The sequence below is a fragment of the Oryzias melastigma genome, linkage group LG9, assembly GCF_002922805.2.
Source record: "Oryzias melastigma strain HK-1 linkage group LG9, ASM292280v2, whole genome shotgun sequence".
In the NCBI taxonomy this organism is placed as follows: domain Eukaryota; kingdom Metazoa; phylum Chordata; class Actinopteri; order Beloniformes; family Adrianichthyidae; genus Oryzias; species Oryzias melastigma.
Genome location: NC_050520.1, coordinates 26,346,333 through 26,364,624, shown reverse-complemented (window position 1 = coordinate 26,364,624; position 18,292 = coordinate 26,346,333). Strand labels below are relative to the sequence as shown.

General features: G+C 38.0%; 2 protein-coding genes across 9 annotated transcripts in view; both read right to left on the bottom strand.

Annotated features, from left to right (window-relative positions):
• The window catches only part of ep400 (E1A binding protein p400), a 30,165-nt gene extending 14,157 nt beyond the window's left edge, over positions 1–16,008 (bottom strand). For 5 of the 8 annotated variants that reach the window (XM_024274538.2, XM_024274543.2, XM_024274541.2 and 2 more), the window contains exons 1-23: positions 15,798–16,008; positions 12,655–14,012; positions 12,421–12,528; positions 12,188–12,272; positions 11,811–11,930; positions 9,852–10,240; positions 9,421–9,717; positions 8,894–9,079; positions 7,809–7,949; positions 7,656–7,728; positions 6,525–6,562; positions 6,387–6,444; positions 6,226–6,315; positions 5,890–6,003; positions 5,617–5,804; positions 5,362–5,539; positions 5,151–5,287; positions 4,872–5,041; positions 4,503–4,677; positions 4,277–4,413; positions 2,728–2,914; positions 2,341–2,510; positions 2,029–2,213 (exon numbers count right to left, since the gene is read on the bottom strand). In XM_024274538.2, coding sequence (XP_024130306.1) covers positions 2,029–2,213; positions 2,341–2,510; positions 2,728–2,914; positions 4,277–4,413; positions 4,503–4,677; positions 4,872–5,041; positions 5,151–5,287; positions 5,362–5,539; positions 5,617–5,804; positions 5,890–6,003; positions 6,226–6,315; positions 6,387–6,444; positions 6,525–6,562; positions 7,656–7,728; positions 7,809–7,949; positions 8,894–9,079; positions 9,421–9,717; positions 9,852–10,240; positions 11,811–11,930; positions 12,188–12,272; positions 12,421–12,528; positions 12,655–13,977 — 4,549 coding nt within the window. In that variant the 5' untranslated portion in view covers positions 13,978–14,012; positions 15,798–16,008. The remainder of the gene's footprint in view (positions 1–2,028; positions 2,214–2,340; positions 2,511–2,727; positions 2,915–4,276; positions 4,414–4,502; positions 4,678–4,871; positions 5,042–5,150; positions 5,288–5,361; positions 5,540–5,616; positions 5,805–5,889; positions 6,004–6,225; positions 6,316–6,386; positions 6,445–6,524; positions 6,563–7,655; positions 7,729–7,808; positions 7,950–8,893; positions 9,080–9,420; positions 9,718–9,851; positions 10,241–11,810; positions 11,931–12,187; positions 12,273–12,420; positions 12,529–12,654; positions 14,013–15,797) is intronic. The other 3 variants (XM_024274545.2, XM_024274544.2, XM_024274546.2) reach the window with 3 other exon arrangements.
• A 1,270-nt stretch (positions 16,009–17,278) lies between these two features.
• aurkb (aurora kinase B) overlaps positions 17,279–18,292 on the bottom strand; it is a gene marked incomplete at its 5' end in the record, with an annotated part of 4,727 nt that continues 3,713 nt past the window's right edge. The window contains 1 exon segment of the mRNA XM_024274592.1: positions 17,279–17,822. Within this exon segment, the coding sequence (XP_024130360.1) occupies positions 17,649–17,822 (174 nt within the window).

Here is an 18,292-nt window from a genome sequence, read left to right as displayed (position 1 = left end):
AATTGCTGCAGTCCAAGTACTGATGCCACTTCATATTAAGCAGCATTTTTTTTGCTAATAAGTGCAGACTGAACTCATATCAGCAGTTCCTCAGGTAAAGACCTCAGTCTAAAGCAGCCAAAACTCTTGTGCCAGAGGTGGAGGGAAAATACTGAGACAGGGGATGGCAGGCCACTTACTAGGCAACCGTGCCTGAGCCTGAGATGTAAGAACCAACCTCTGGGACAATAAGCTGGGCTGGATGGCATGGCTGGAGGCTAGAGTTGGCCTAGGGACCTGTGTTAATCTAGGCTGGCTGATGGGGGTCATAGCACCCACAACTGTACCAGCTACAGTCTGGCCCAAGGCTACAGGAGCAGCCCCCAGCACATGCTGCCCAGTGCCACTGTTTCCAGAGGAGGCTACAGAGGAAGCTGCAGTGCTGTTGCTGCTGACAGGAGTAGCCTGGGCTCTCTGTGTGGCTGTTCCAGTGGCTGTGAAGTACAAGGCAGTGCGGTATGGGACTCTACAGTAAGGGTCATCCAATATTTACTGAAATTTGTGAGACTACATTTTGCCTTCAGTAAATTGAAAAGGAAGTGGAACTGAGAAACAGCAGAATAAGAAACTGTGACTTATCTCTCTAAATAAATGCAGATCAATCAAAACAATCACAGTATTAGATCACATTAACACAAAGCCACAAAATGCAGTTGACAAATGAACATTTCAAAGCAGTTTGTTAATTTTTTGAAAATACAAAGACACAATGCATTTAAAGACAAACCGTACAGTAAATGTATAAAGCAATCGTTCCAATAGGAGAATGCCATCATTGTAATGTTGGGAGTTTTTTCTCCAAAGTAATTAGTCAAACTTTTGTTTTCTTAGTGTGCAGAGTTTAGTATTAACATCATTTTGCAATGACATGATCAAAAATGCACTTGAAAATGGAAAGTAAAAATGTAAGCATTTATCTTATGCTGAATTAAACAAAATAAAACAAAACAAAAATTGTTGCATTCTTTAATGCAACAATAACTTCTATTTGACACAGAAATTTTTAATCTTAATAAATGATTTTTAAAGTATTTATAGGAAATAAATATTTTCCTCTTTGGACTTTATTAATACCTACCCTCGCAAGTAAAGATATGTGATTGCTTAATAGTTATAATTTTGCTTTAAATATGATATTTATATGTTTTACTAATACTATAACATATGTGTAAAACAAACAAACTGAAGGTAATTTAAATGTAAAATAAAAGCTCTTTGGAAAAGCGTAACAAACTGTAATCAATGACTGTACATGAGAACTGAACTAAGTGAGTATGACGTCACCTATAGAATATAGCTTTCATAGGCACAGATTAAACTAAATTAATTCAGTCATTCTTTTTGCAATATGGATGTTGCTATGTTGTAACTAGAAATTGTATGTAAGCAGGGATTGGTTCAACTCCGTCTGAGTCGACTAGAGGGCTAGAGTCAGTTAGAGGTGAGTATCCCTACAACCTGAAAGCAGGTTTGGGACTTTGCAGACAGCCTGGTAGAGTCTGCTGACGTTGGCTACACAACATCTCTCAATCAAGCATTGTACATGGGAGTTGGGGGCACCAAATACTTTTACTCAGGCATCCGATTGGACAGTTTGTTACTTCCACTACAAAAGAAAAAGAAAAAAATGGTTCAACAAGAATGTGTTAAAAAAGGTAAAGCAAGAATGGTTATGATGTCAAATAGAAGGCTGAGTAACGGCTGTTTATTTCTCAGTTGAAGTCTATGGGATTTTAGCTTCTTAGAGCCACCTGGTACTTCCTGTTTGGAACAAGAAGGGGGAGGGGTCACTCAGTCCAGTTTTCATGTACAGTCAATAGTTGTAATAAAAAACCACAACAGAAATTTTATTCCTAAAAACACGTGAATTTAAAGCCCCAGCTGAATAACTATGGAGGCCATAAAAATAACAGAGAACTCATGAAGAAATTTCTGGTTACTATTACACCAAAACACATTTCCTCAGGCAAACTGTCACCAAAACCTTACCGTGTGAGACGTTTGTGGCTGCTCCAGTTGTGACAGGAGACTTTCCCCTTGTCTGGCCCACCTGGCTGGTAGTTGAAGGAGAAGTGCTGGTAGTGGGCGAGCTTGTTGGAGGACGTTGGACTGCATTTGTAAAAGCAGTTAAACGACCTTCTGGCTTTGTGCCATACTGAACTGGCTGGAACAACCTGAAACATATAAATATTCAGATGTTCTGAATGTACAAATGAAATATTGAAATGATTTCAGGGTTCTTTTGTATAGAATCTCTAAATCAATAATGTCAAGATAGAAAAATGTGGTTCCAGCACTAACTTCATGGGTTTCAGTGGACACGGCCTTGGTCTTGGTGCTGGCTCAGGACCAGTGTAGATCTCTTCTATGAGCTGCTGTGTGATTTTCAGATTGGGCACGGCCTCTTCAGTCTGATAGCGCGTCAGTCTGTTCTCATTATTGATCAAGTCAAAAATGGGGAAATTTGCAGTCTGGAATCAAGACAAGAGGAGAAAACCTGTTAAGATGGTGCACTGTAGACTCATTGTGAGTTGCTAAATCAATCAAGTACTGAAAAATAGCAACAAAAAAAACAAACAAAAGAACATTAAAATTTTAAAGGGTCACCAACACATTATAAGGGTGATTACTCTACCGCAGGTCAGGAATTCATCAAAAACATTCATGTTTGTCTCGATTTGTTCATACCTTGCTTGGGTCTTTCTCAATAGCATCCAGCACCAGTGATGGAACATTATATTCCAGAGAAGAACAGGAATAGGAGCTGCTTGTTTCTCTGGGAGCCACCAGCTCTGGGTGATTACAGACTCGCTGTAACTGCATCAGAACCTGAAGGACGCTGACAAAATGACCGGTCTTCAGTGCTTCCTGAGCCCTAAGGGAAGCACATAAGAAATTGGGATTAAAACAAATACAAAACACAAAGGAGCAATTAATGCTAAACAATATATACTGCCTAGTGCATTGTTATAAATGATTAGTGACAAAACGTAAAACCGGAACAAAAACCCTACCCTACATATTACTATTGCATTAAATATTTTATGTTTGACTTTTATTAAGAACTTTTCATTAGAAATAATCTCCAGACAAGAATGCCTATGCAGCATAAAATAGAAAATATTCTAGGGAAAATGGTCCTGCTGAGTTGTAAAACCTGTTTTCTCTGATTAAAACCACTGGACTGGAAAAATGTAGCAATGCAGTTTTCTCATTCTAAGACTGTGTGAGGTTGCAGCTCATCAAAGATGCCAAATTGCATGAAATTACATCTTCTAGGTTTATTTGAAATGGTTTTTATCATTAAAATTTCCTGAGTGACAATGATAATCAGCTTGTTTACTTATAAAAAAAACAAATAAAAAAAAAAACATTTTTTTCTTCTTGATAATCACTGTTGTTGTGTTCATTGGTGACAGCAAAACTTGGAAACCAATACCATTACAACTTTTGGAATTTGAAGAAATAATAGGGAAACAGATGGAATTCAGGTTGAAATGTTATTCTAAACAGAGGATTGATTTGGTTCTGACATAAACTCAATAAAAAATAGACTCAAGAATATGATGTTCACTTGTTTCCCTATAATCATCAAAAGAAATCCAGAGATGATTTGGCCAATGCAAACTTTGATTTAAAATAGTAAATGGTGTATACTTGTATAGCGCTTCCTACCCCCATTCGAGTGCCCACAGTGCCTAACAGTCACAGACCCATTCACGCACAAATTCACACACTGGTGGTGGCTTCGCTGCCGAGCACTGGCGCCAACCTCCCACCAGAAGGATTCGGGGTTAGGTGTCTTGCCCAAGGACACTTTGACGCATGATGCAAGGCGGGAATCGAACCCACAATCTTCCGATCAGGAGTTGACCGCCCTACCACTGCACCACGGCCTTATCTCATTTTATAATCGACCAGTGGTGAAATGAATTAAACTCTTATAGTTCTTTTAGAATAAAAACAAAAATCTGCTCGCAATCAGAGTTTTATGTCGATTTGGCAGCTGAAAGCATTCTGTACAAGAGACATGGCAGAGAGATTGATTGACAAGGTCATCAGCCAATCAGGATGCAGAACACTGCTCTGTTTACAAAAAACAAAGACATAAAAAAATCCCCCCCCCACCAAAAATCAGCAAAACAAAGAGACTGTGAAAGAGGGGGAATACAATATTCCATCTAGAATTGAAGCCGTCACATTTGCATGAGTAGTACAGGTAGTAAAAATGCCTCACCCTGGTTGAGTGAGGATGTCCTCATAGAGGCTCTTCTGTCTGTTGGACAGACGACATTTCAGGATGTGTTCATACTTTTTTGGAAGTTGTTTCTCCACATCCCTTTTAGAGCGTCTCAGGATGAATGGTTGGATTACCTACAGTTGAATGATAAAAGATACAGGGATTATTCAAAACTAGAACAGCTTATTTTAACAAAGAAAGAATGGGCAGACATTTTACTTACCCTGTGTAAGCGGATGACCAGTTTGTGGCAGTAATCTTGGTTTTGGTCTGTCCCTGCCTTAACAGGAAAGTCGGAGTACGGCCTGGTGATTCCTGGCAACAGGAAGTGGATCATGGTCCACAACTCTTTGAGAGTGTTCTGTAGAGGATTGTTGATGAGAAGGATCCTCTGCTCACTGAAACACATAAAATGTATGTCAGCCTTTTGAGTCAATCAACTTTACTAATGAACAGAATATTTTTATTGATGAAAAACAACACAAACAAAAATGAATTTATTAATAGATCAGGGTGTTCATTCATATAAAAATGATGGAGCAAAGAATAAATAACAAAAAACTATTGTTTTAAAATCAGTAAACCAACTCACCTTCTGAGGGCAAGGATCACTTCCCAGTGTTTCTCTGCTGTGTTTTTGATGAGCTGCACCTCATCCAGAACCAGATGCCTCCATTTTTTCCTCAGAAAGTGACTCTGGTCTTTCATGAAAAGCTTGTAAGATGTCAGACATACATGGAAGCCATTGGGCTCATCCCACCACTGTCAAAAAATTAACAGTTGTTACTTTTATTCATTGGAGGACATTTTCTTTACACAGTATTACCAGACATGCTTCTTTGAACTTTAAATACAAAAACACAGAAATTACCATTCTCTTAGATCTGCGCTCCTTTCCATTTCCAAGGTAGAGGAGAATCTTGAGGCCAGGACACCAGCGCTTGAACTCCAACTCCCAACTAAGCAACTTGCATGTTCTCACAACAACAAGATGAGGCCCCCAAATACCTAAAAAAAAGTATTTTTCAGTTGAATAATTTCTGAAATAAAACAAAATCCTACAGATTTTAGCTGCAACATACCTTCTTGACCTGCTAAATGGGCCATGTAAGCTACTGTTTGTACAGTCTTCCCAAGTCCTGTTTCATCAGCTAAAATGCCATTGAGGTGTTTCTTGTAAAGGTTCACCAGCCAATCCACCCCAACTTGTTGATAATCCCGCAGCATTCCATGCAATAAAAATGGTGCAGAACTACGGTTCTACAAAAGAAAAAGGTAGAGTTTATAAAATGTATAGTCTATGTCTGAATATGTTTTTTCATATATGAATGACTTACTGATGAAGTTGTTCTGAAGCTCCCCTTAGGCAAGATAAGTTCTGTGGAAGCAGCCACTTCAGCGATGTCTCTGCCGGGCTTCCCAGAGTCAGAGGACGCAGACTTGTCAGAGCCATGATACTGGTCTACACTAAGGAGGGAGTCGATCAAAACAGCCTCATGTGGGCTGGCTGACGTACATTCCATTTCTGAAAACAACAACAAAAAAAGCATGTTAGATTATTCCTAGAATGTTATTAAAGAAAAGTGTGAAGACTCTATTTGCAAAGGAACCTTGAGTCTCTTCCATGTCATCTTCATCACTGTTCAGACCAGGCTGAGGCCATTCAAAGCCGTCTGCATAGGCACCAGCGTACTGTTTCATCAGAGAATCCAAAGGCATCTCAGCTAGAAAATAAAAACGTAAAACATTTTATGAAAAGCTAATAAAAGGCAAATAAGTATAACATTTTGTAGAAAAACTGCAGCAGAAGAAAAACACAAAGTATTTATTCGCCATCAATTGAAATTTTTATTTAGCCATTTATTTGATACTGGCTGTGTCCCAATGTGCTGATTAGAAATGGATGCTTTCAATACAAATATATTTTCTGTGGGATGGGATCCTACCGTCTTTGGCAAGGTCAAGTAATTCTGTTTTGTGGTCAGCGTCCTCTTCTACACCCTCCTGCTCCTCAATGGTGCTTTCTTCATCTGTGACTGAAGTAAACACAGGAAATATATTTAAAATAACAGCAGCAATAACAACAATAATAATAGGTTTTACATACCATCTTCATCAACAAAGCTGAAACTGGATTTTAATTTTTTTGCAGGAGTGACCCCTTCCTGTAAAAACAAACAAACAACATTATTTCAACAATTAGATTCTAAATACGTGCTTATCTAAAAATCAGCACAGCACTTACCTCTTTACTGGCCATTTCTTCTACGGACTGACTGGACACTGTAACGCAAGTATGATAAGGTCAGAACAAAAGATACGGATGCCCGCCGTTTACCAAATAGAACTAAACTGTGCTGGTTCATCCACAATGTAAAACGGGTAACCCATGATCCATACGGATCACAACCCATGGTTCCGCACACCCAGGTACAACGGACCACCCCAATCCTCACCCCCCGGGTGCGCACACACCTCAGGCTTGTATAATTGAAATCAATTGTCTGTTCACATCGAATGCAATTCGCGTCACATAGCTGCTCGACAGTTCTCCAAAAGTGTGGAAACTTGAAGCTCCCGCTGTATGTGGGAGGAGCTCGACTTCATCATGGAGGACCCGAATGGTGAAATATCAGGTTTATTTAATTTTAAGAGCTGAATAAAAGCATCGGTACACGTCTCCGTGTCTGTGTTCAGAAAATTTCCCAGCTAGGATCCGCCATAGCAGCAGCTGTGCCTCACAGAAGAAAGTCACTGCTCCGTGACAGTGGAACGTGGAGTCAGGGAACGATAGTACAGCAAGCCAAAGGGATCATGAATCCCCAGGAAAAGCGGACACGGCAGCGGCAATGTTTACAGGATAACAATTGTTTTACATATTTAAATGAACATTTTTAATAATTTTAACCGATTTATGTACAATTTAATTTGGACATCAGCATTTTAAGGGATACCCAGATAGATCTGGTATTTTCCAAACTATTTTGAAGCACTCTTTTCTCTCAGTTTTTGTAAATTTGGTCTAAAGACATGTAAATGTAATCAGAAACTACATGTTTTAGCATTTTGTTTGTGCTCAACGTTTAAAGATGTTTTGTTTGAATAAATAGGCCTCAATGAGCTAACATTAATAAATATTTGTTTTGAAGCTTTTCCAAAAAATATTTTTTGGCTTTTATCTTGTTTTTTGCTGTTGCTTTTTACTGATCCGAAAAACGATCCGAACTGTGAGTATTGTGATCCGTTACACCCATAAAAAATATGCATGAATACCAAATATTGTGCCACTAATTGTTTAACATTTATGAGTGGACAACATTAGGAAAAGTAAAATATAAATATATATCATCTTTAGCTGGTGCTCAGTGTGACATACCCATGGCTTTTTGTAGGCTGAGTGCTTTCAGCTTCTTCTCATAGATTTCAAACTGGAGTTTGATTTCTACAACCTTAAAAGAAAATACATTTTTTAATCAACTTTACATTTTAACAAACAACATTGTGATAAGGTAAACCTTCACACACATACCTGGTCAATGTTCGACCAAAAGAACTCCACCTCTCGAGCCACTGTGCTGGCAATATGACGAAGATGAGTTTCCCTTTCTTTCAGTAATCTTTCTTCGCTTTTTTCTCGCTCTTGATGGTAGCGGGCACATGTACGAACAAGCTGCAGTAAACAAAATACTTCATCTTAAGACAGTGCAGAGTAGTCAAATATTTATTTTGAAAGCATTTGGTTTTTCATCCAAATATATACAATCGAATAAAGGAGCATCAAGGGTCTGGCTTGAAAAAGAAAGCTTTACAGATAAATAAAATCAGAAAATTTTGCACATCATATTCTATGATTCAAGTGTTTTATTTAGTAAGCTTAAACTAAAAATCTTTTCAGCAAATGTGAATGTTTCTCCATAGTGTTTTTGCCCTCTAAAATGTCTTATCTCATCAACAAAGAACAGTATTGTTCCAAGTCTCTTATAGCAACAATCTTAATTGATATTTAATTAGAGCCATTAAAAATATCTGAAAAAATCTTGCATTTTACTTTTAACTTAAATCGCTTTTACATATTGGAATAAATGGTTAAAGCAAAAAAAAAAAAAAATCCAGGTAGGAAGTGAAGTACCAGCAGACCCTCTCAGTATTTATTTGCCTGCTAAGACTACTTCCACAACAATGTATCTAAAATTTACAATAAGTTACAAATGCTCTCTCACATTTAATTTTTTCCCTTTTTTGTCCTGTCCGGAAAATAAACTCACAGATTGTATATTTAATTAATTTAAAGGAGAATTAAAGGAGGCTGTTGGACAGTTCTCGAGTTCAGAGATGAAAATATTCTAAAGTGAGAATCCCCATTAAACTGAATGACTAGAGTAACACAAACACAGACAAAAAATGGGTGTGGTCAAAATAATATTGAAATTTAGTGTTATTTTGTGTAATTGTTTTTAGAGTAGTCACATTAACATGTTTTAATAATACACATATTCAACAAAGTTATATTATTGTTGTTAATGGTTATGAAAGGAATTTATTTACTCAAGTAGCTCAAATTTCTTATTCAGTGATGAGCACATTTGGATATATCTCAGTAAATGATTGTTAAACCTTTTTTGCAGCAGCCTCCTTCCATCGTCTCTCTTGTGCAAAGTCAGCGGCCATCCACTGCATTTCCTCCAGCAGATAATCCCACTGAGACTTTGGTCTTGAGGCCTCCACAAGCTTGGGAAGTCTACTAGCAGACCACTGGCCCTCCTTCCTCAACTCGGATATGCGCTGATGCACTTGACTTTCCTGTGACACAAAAACGGATGCAACGCCAGATTATAATGTACTCAAAGGTATCCCATTTTGTTGCTTAGCTAACGTACTTACAGAGTATGAAACAAACAAAACTGAAAAATCCCTTTTAAATAAATAAAGGGTCTGGTGTAAGAGAGGTAGGATTTTTGATAGCATTTGCACAGCAGTAATGCTGGGTGGGAACCATCTATCTTAAGAGATTTTTTTATTTTTTATCAATATTATCTAAACGAACAAAAATAACACATTTTTTATCCAATGGCAATAAATAATAGTAATTTAAGAAAGAGTGTCAATGATTTGTTAATATTTAAACAACTCTATGAACTCACCAACTTGGCTTGCTCAATTTGTTTATCTTGACTGCCTTCCTGTGAGGACTGCATGTTGCTTTGAGCAAAGCCACCTATTTTAACTGTGGATATTCCATTGGTTCCAGTCACTTTAGACTGGGTGCTTGGGCTGATGTTAGAGCTCAGAGTACGAAGAGAAGTGGCAGAGTGGGAAGCTGGAGCAGAGCTTGGAGTACACAGAGGAGCAGAAGACACGGATGTTGTCGCTACAGTATTGGTCACAACTCTCTGGACTGTCTGGTTTGGGTCCACCACAGGGCGAGCAAGAGCCACAGTCTGCAATGAATCAGAAAAAAAAATAAGAATATTAAAGTATGATCCAGCAATTTCAAAGTCTTTTATCAAACAAAATTCCATTGGAGTGAGGTTATAAGACTCAGAAAACAGTCTTTGTCTTAAAACATACTAACCGCTTGTCCTGACTGCAGAATGGCTTGTGTTGACTGTTGTTGCAACTGAAGCTGAATACCCGGTTGCATCTGCTGTTGCAGCTGGGCCTGGAGTTGTGTGTGAGGGTTAACTGTGGCCAAGACAGGCCCTCCAGCCTGCACCTTCACCTGTGCCTGAAGCTGGCCACTTGGCGGAGCAGAGTTCTCCACCAACTGAGCCTGCTGAGAAAGTGTCATGGACAGGCCAGCCAGTGGGAGGGTACCTTGAGACAACCTGCCAGGTAGCTGAGGAGGAGGAGTGTGAAGGCTTGCAGCATTCTGTACAGGAGGCCCTTTAGATGGGTCGTACTGTTGCTGGTTCTGTTTCTGTCCTGCAATCTGGACCGCTTGAGGAGTAGGCGGCATCCCGCCTGTGGAAGTGGTAATCGAAATATAGGAAATGGAGTAGCATAACAAGCAACATTAAGAGACAAAACTTTAAATTGTAAATGTTTTGCTGGCTACTACTACTAGCAGAGGGGCTGTTCCATTTTTTTAGAATGCTAAAAAAACACCTATTAGTGTCCTATTTTTAATAACTTGAGAGACCCCTATTTAAAAGATTAATATTTTGAATCTAGTAGAGATTACTGATTGTAGTTTACATTTGTGAGCTTTAGATTTGAGATCTCCCGGAACTGCCTGATGATAATGAACTGGGTATACCTTGTTTATTAGCAGTAGTGTACTACTTTCAAATGATCTGAGCAGAACTAATGAAACTCATAGAGCAAAATGATTACAGAAGAAATTAAATCAATATGAGGATCTACATGTCTCTCAAATAAAACACTACTTTGATAAATGCAAAACCAAAACATTGCATTTCAAATGTTGAGAAAATGTTGGAATAAACACCAAAAATTATACATGCAAGAAAAGTTTAAAATAAAAAATGTATTTAAAGAAAAAGTGGAAAAGATAGTTTTTAAAATAAAGGACAGGGAGAAAACAGGGGGGAAAAAAGAACAACAGAGCAGACACAAAAACAGCACATGTTGAACATGCATAAAGCAATGTTGTTATTGCAGTTATCAAGGCATCTAGATGCCTTACACAGCAACAAAGCACAGAGGTGAGCATTAAGACACACACGGGGTTTTGCAGACAGCAGGCCTGAGCGGAGCTGTGCACACTAAAGCAGCACCTGCCTTACCTCCCTGCATGTGACACCACCTTGCCTAGACGCCATCAACACCTGGCCCTGACACACCCACACCACCACAAACGCAACAACCCGTGCCGTGAACAAAACTCCTCCAAATGATTTCCCTCCTACTTGGACTGAGGGAAAGAAGCCAAGTCAGAACAAAACATGAGTAAACAAAGACGAGAATTAACTAAATGTGTTTATGGTGTAAATAGGACACGGCGCATGAAAGATGGTTGAATCCACGCTGAGGATGCAAAGACAGACCACTGAACAAGACAGACTCATAAGGAATGATGATATAAAAATCAAAAGGAAGAATGGCGTGTGGATTCATAAAATGACGAGAAAGTAAAGTCCATTGGAGAGTGAATTCATGCCCACAGTGTTGTCAAATCCTGGGATCCACTTCCAAAATAAATGAAAAATCCATCAGTGCAGGAGAGTCTGTCCAAATGAAAGCGACTATGATGATTAAACTTTTGATAACATGATGTGGATGACGACAAGTGATCAACAGGGAAAAAAAGAAATCATAAGACATGGCATCTTCCCATCAAGTGACTACTCTTCTTCAGAAATGGATTGTCTTCTTCCTCATTTATTCAGGTGTTGGCGGCTAAGTCTGATCTTCCTGTGGACTACTGAGAAATCCAGCAGAAGAATGAAGATCAGTTTGTTGATGCGATGTTGTTATTCGTTTTTTTTGGTAAATCTCCTTTGCTGGAAGAACGGCATTGATCCAGCCGCGTCGAACAGAACACACAACGGCCTGGTAGTAGCACTCCTACCTTGCGCAGTCGGCATAAGCTGCTGGAGTGGCACGCCAGGTGATCCTAAAGGAGCTACACCAGGATGCTGGAAAATCAGCCCATGGCGACCAACGTCAATCCGGGGCCTCTTAGCCTGATCTGGGATTCAAAACACACAATACCCTCATAACGCAAAAAAAAATGAAGGCACTAAACCCAGAGCAATGACCTTCTGAAGACCTCACAGGTCACCTCCTCTTCCTCGATTTAGACTTCAACATAAAGCGCTAGTAGAGGATGCCAAATATCTAAAAGCAGAAGCAATTAGAGGGAAAAAGAAAACAAACAAAAACAAAGCAAACAGGGAGGAAACAAAGCAACATAAGCCAGACGGGAGACTGCAGTCCTTACCCTACCTGTTTGAACTGCACTCTGTTGTCTCTTAAAAGCATCCATGTCTCCAGGGTTTGTAATGGAGCCAGAAGCAGTCCCTTGGTGTCCCTGAAAAAAACAATCCCTCAAAGAATTAGCAATATTTAACACATAGTAGAAAAATGTATTTATACGAGAAAAACAAAAAATTTCAAACTAAATACAGAAATGGCAAGAATATTTGATTACAATTAGCACAAAAAATAGAGCCTATCACCTGAAACTGCTGCTGAGTAGAGAAAGCAGCAGAAACATTGGGGGGAAGCTGTGTTGCTATGGCAACAGGTGTCACTGCTTGGCCATCTTTTCCAGTAACAACTTTTACCTTTAAAAATATTTGTAGATAAATTCGAATAAGGTATTGGAAAAAAAACATTATAAATTTGAAATTTATGAATGGCAGGTCATTTGTAAGATATTTTTAATTTTGTAAAGTTAGCAGTTGTGATACCTCATCGTTAATGACCTCTGACTGTTCCTCTTCTTCATCATCGTCCTCAAGATCCAAATCACTCTGTCTTAAGTAAGTATACAAAGGAACACAAGGCTTCTTCTTGAAAGTTAAATAGTCCATCATGTTTCCTTGAAGGTGTTGCAAAAAGAAAAGTTCAATCAGGTATTCTTTGAACACTTCTTTTAGACTCTCCATCTTCTTGGTGTGGTGGTCCAAGCACTGTTTTCTCAGCTGGGCAATCTCTGGAGTAGACGGCGCCAGTTCCTCTAACTTTTTGGCAGCTTGTTTTTTCACTGTGCCTACAGTCATGGTGGTGGATGTAAGAGGATTGCTTGGGACTCCTTGGGGTGGACTGGAGAGGGATGGGCTGGTGGGTGGAATGGAGGAGGGTATGCTGAATGATGCTGTAGCTGTGCTTCCTACTCCTGCAACTACACCTTGTGCAGTCTTCTCAAATATCATTGGGCGTGCCAACTGTCCTTGAATGATACTGCTGATTTGTGGAGGTAGGTTTGAAGTGGTGATGTGGCCAGGGTTGCCCAGAGCAGAAAGGTTAGTACCAGTGGCAACGGGGCTTTGAGGTCCAAGGTGGTGAATGGTGCCCCCGGTCTGAGAATGAGGCTGAGAAAGCCTACGTTCCCTCACAGAGCCTGGTGTTCCAGGAGAAGTCAGTTGTACTTGGCCAGATGTGGCCGGTGCAATCTGGGCCAACCCTGTCCCTTCCTGATAGACAAAATGTCCTCCTCCTGATGGACTGCCTAAATTGATTTGTCGCACTAACATGCCAGCTTCAACAAACCGCGTTGGACTTTGTCCACAGACGCCCAATGCACCTGAGGGAGCACCTGGTCTGGTTACACCTTGTATCGGAATGGGACTATGCTGAGTGGGACTTTGTGGTTGAATGGGCTGGGGTACAGGTGATGTCACCTGAATATAAGAGGACGGACCATGCTCAAACCTCCACTGAGGTGCTGTATGCTGAAAACCAGGTGATGCTGGATTCTGGATAGGGAGAGGGGTGAGAGTAATCTGCTGGTTAGCAGTCACCATCTGCCCCACATTTTGTAATGTGATGTTTACATTCTGTCCTGTGACAGGGCTCCGACTCATGATTATCTGATAATTAGGTGACTGGGGGGCTGAAGGGCTGGCAGCCGAGGAAAAGGTGGTCACAGGGGATTGAGGGTGGGCAACTGTTGTCTGCTGCTGTGTAGCTGCCAAGGATGGCTGTTGCTGCTCCTCCGCCTCTGACCCACTGACAGACTTGGATTTTTGAAGCTGTCGTTGCATATTCTGTGATCCACTTCCATGGTGCATTGCGTGACGCCGTTCCTATGCCTCAACACAATAATCTGTAAAAATATGAGTAAAAAATAAAACAGAAATTTGTTACTACCAAACATAAAAATCTGGTTAAACAACTAGAAACTCTAAGGTAATAATCCTATCAAGCAGTAACTGTTTTTGTTTATGGCCAATAGTGTCTCTATTAATAGGTGCCCAGCACATATAATAACATTCGTGAGCCATTCAAACCTGAACCTTTAATATACAACACATGTTTAATTGAAAAAGACTTGTACGAAAGAAAAATAAAAATAAAATAAAATAAAAAGATGTGCAAACTGGGGTAGGATATATTCTACAGTCTTATGAAACATTACAAAGTTCCAAACGGGTCAAAAATCTGTAAATACAAAGCTAGAAAACAATAGAGATAACTATATTTGTACAGAATTGTTCTCTAAACTATCTTGCAAATAGAAAATTGTCTTACATTTTAGGAAGAGGTAACAAACATCTGAGTTACAACAGACAAGGTTACTAACTTTAAAAACTCATTTAAATTTAACAAATGGTAAAAAAAAGTGTGTAAGGTTTACTTTAGAATAAAATAAACTGTGTGCATCAATTTCTAAACAAATGTTTAAATGGCCAGCAACATGAAATAAAGAGTAAACAAAACCCTGCAAAATATAAATGTATAAGAACTATTTCAAACTTTGACCTTGCAAATAAGTTAAACAAAACAATAATAAAAAAAAGGATGGTGACCAAATCACCATTTTATATCTGAATGTATTACAAATCAACTGCAAAAACATTTGCAACATTAAAAAATCCTTTTAAAGAGTGACACTAAAGAAAAAAGTTAACGTTACCATAAAAATAGATTTTCATAAATTTATAGAACAGCTATCTCATAATAAATTTAAAGTTTTTACTAGAATATTTCTAAATTATCACTTTTTTAAATTTAAATTGACATATGTAATGTAAACATTAACGGGTTTGAAAAAGTATGAATGCATTGACCAATGTACATATAAGACAACTATTTGAAGAAATAAAATGATACTTCTTAGATGAAAAAAAGATGCTATAATTAACCCCCAAAATGTTGCTTTCAAAGAAACAAGCACAAATATTCCTTGAAAGAGCAAAATCAGAACGATTGGGTATTTAGGCTTAAAAGGTAATTTTTATTGAAAAGACCGATAATAAGTGAATATTTTGTACGTGTGACATTTTTTTTTCTTTTACAGTTTAACATTATTGTTACTACTACTGCCAATGGGACTGCTATGTAGTGATTAAATGACGCCACTCACCTATGTAATCGCAGAATTGCCGTACTGTACTACTCGTTTTGAAATTACCGGTATATATATTTTCATTGAAAAGTATGTTGAGATTTTTTGGGGGAGAAGGTTACTCGTTAAAAAGAATTGGTATTGTGTACTGTATTATAACGATGTAATGTTTGTATTATTATAAAATCAGCAAAATATGCAAAGTATTTATTAACAATTTTCAATGTTTATTCAATGTTGACGTTCAGTTCATGCTTCGCTCCGGACGCAACCCTAGCTAACGATATCTTGTAGCATTTTACTGACATTAGACACAGAAAGGAAACACAGGACAACGACTGGACCAAAAATAAAAATGCAGTTTTAAATTTATGTTAGCTAACAGACTGTTTTATTTGCAAGACTAAAACAAGTCGTTTTAATATTTAAAAACGTGCTCGTTGCAGGACGCGTGCTAACCGATGCTAGTGGTTAGCTTAATTTGGCTAACAGGCCAGGAGCTAATAAATAAATGTATTATGTCCCAAACAAAGTGTTACTTACAAGGACTTAGATCTCCGTGTGGGTTCCTTGAATCCTAAGTCATATTAAAAAGCAACATACTGTAACGGCTTCTACTGTTTGCAATATAAAATACTGATATTGACAAACGGCTGTTAATGTTTTGGAGCTAAGATAATTTCATTCAGCAATATGGCTACCGCGGCAACCTCTTCTGCATGACCCGGATGTAGTTGTCACTCCCCCTCCCTCGGGATAGAAAATGTGACGTAGATCGAGTTTTGGTTTTATTTAGGTTTTAAAATTAAGACCACACACATAAAAATGTCAAATTTTATATATATATATATATATATATATATTTTTTAATCAAAATTATTTATACTATTTGCTTCATCCTAACTTCATAAATGTAAATGTTCACACATGATCTCAAGTTTTTCTTTACTTTTGGCGGAGATCAGACTATATCAGAGCTGTCAACCTCTTATAAAACCTTGGAGTGAGACTCAGTACAGGAAAAACAATCACCATACAACGGCAAGACGTGAGACAAGGATTAGGACAAAAAATAACTTTAAAGAGCAATTGTTGACTGTATAAGAGAACTGGACTGGGCTAGTATGACGTCACCCATAGAAAACTATTTATTTCCGGCTCCAACCAAATGAAGTCAATTCAGTCACCATTTTTCCACAATACAGACCCTACCATCTGTAGCCAGACTAGGTTACTAAGCAGTGATTGGTTCAAGTCAGTCTAATGCCTGGTTCACATTGGATGCGCGGAACAGAGGCCACTTCCATTCGGCACCCTTGTTATACTCTGGTTAACAAGACTGTTCTTGCTCTTGGTTTTTTTAGGCCCTCTTTACATTTGAGTGGATCAGAACCAGGACCGGCTTTGCAGTGGTGGCAAGGTTGCAGTCTTGCTCCTTAACCTGTGAAAAATTATTCACACACAGTGGAAATAAGCTCTTTAAGTTCCACTCCAACAATATATCTTTTATTGTGTAGGCCCGCCCACTGAGTTTGATGGGTGAATTAAATATTAAATATTGACACATTTAATGACGCTTGTTTATTTTATGCCAATTTTAAATTAAATTTATGTCATGCATTCACATTAAACATATTTATCTCAATTTGAACCCACACTGGGCATAAAATAATTAAATATGTCATGAAATATTTAAATGTACTTTTTAAATGCTACTTTAATGCCACATATATTTAAAGATTCATTTGTTGTTTTCCAGCCCATACTGGACCATAAAATAATTAAATGTTTTGAAAACTGTAAATATGCTTTTAAAATGCAATTTAAATATTTTAATGCCACGTATATTCATTGATATCCACTATTACTTAATGTAAATTTTAAATAATTAATAACATTATAAATAGCGCATTTATTTAATAATTTAATATTTGAATTCCACATATATTTAACCATTTTTTTAATTGTTTTCCAGTTGTATTTACTTAATACTAATTTTAAATAATTAATGACACATGTATATATTAATTTAATGGTGTATATATTTATTTCAACAAGTCCCATTTAGTCCTCCATAAAAAATAAGCAACACAATGGGACAATAATTAACTTTAAGTATGCGAATGGACACAAGAATTGGAGCTAACATCAGTGTAGAAAACCTTAGTTTCCCAACAATTTGAAGACAAGTTATGTTTCATTTATTATTTAGCTAAAAAAAAAAAAAAAAAAAAAATTGAAAAAAAAAGAAGAAGCTATATGATAGGGCAGCCATAAAGTGTGCCAAAATAATGGCAGTGTAAAGCCATGGCAGTGAAACCCGTGCAGACCCACAGTCTGGTGGTGGACAGTTAAAATGTACAAAGACAGAAGTCAGACAGATCATTGGCAGTCTTAAGATATTTTGGGGGGACAGGTAGGTGGGAGGAGCCTGTGAGAGTTGGCGCGCACCCACGGGTGGTCGATGACCTTCTGAAGAGGCAGGCGATCGTTGGGATTGTGACGAAGCAGCTTGGAGATCAGGTCTCGGGCACCGTCAGAGACGACTTTTGGGAAATTTAAATCCACCTGCAAGCAGCATAATGACATTTGGTACATGATGAGACTCCATATCAAAACCAGGAGTTAAAAACATTTACTTTTTTCCCCTTCTTTGTTGTAGTTAATAAGATTGAAACTAGATAAGGGATCTTAACAGTTAATATTTAAACATTTAAATTGTGCAAAAAATGCACAATTTCTAATAAAATTCTGACTATTAACATTTCAATTAAAATAAAATTAAAATACTAATTTGATAAAGGAAAGTCAAAAGGCCTCTTTAAAGTCCCACTGCAATTGTATATTTTGTTCAATTGTAAAAATGTTCAAAGTGGTCTTTTAGTAATGATTATGCAGTTTTTAGCCAAAAGTTAAATAAAAAATATTCTCATTTTCTTAGACAAAGTTTCAGTAGACCAACAAGAGCTCATTAGACATTTACCTCTGAGTTGTGGGCTGTTGGAGCAAAAGTTAGCCTCTGCTAATATCCCATCATC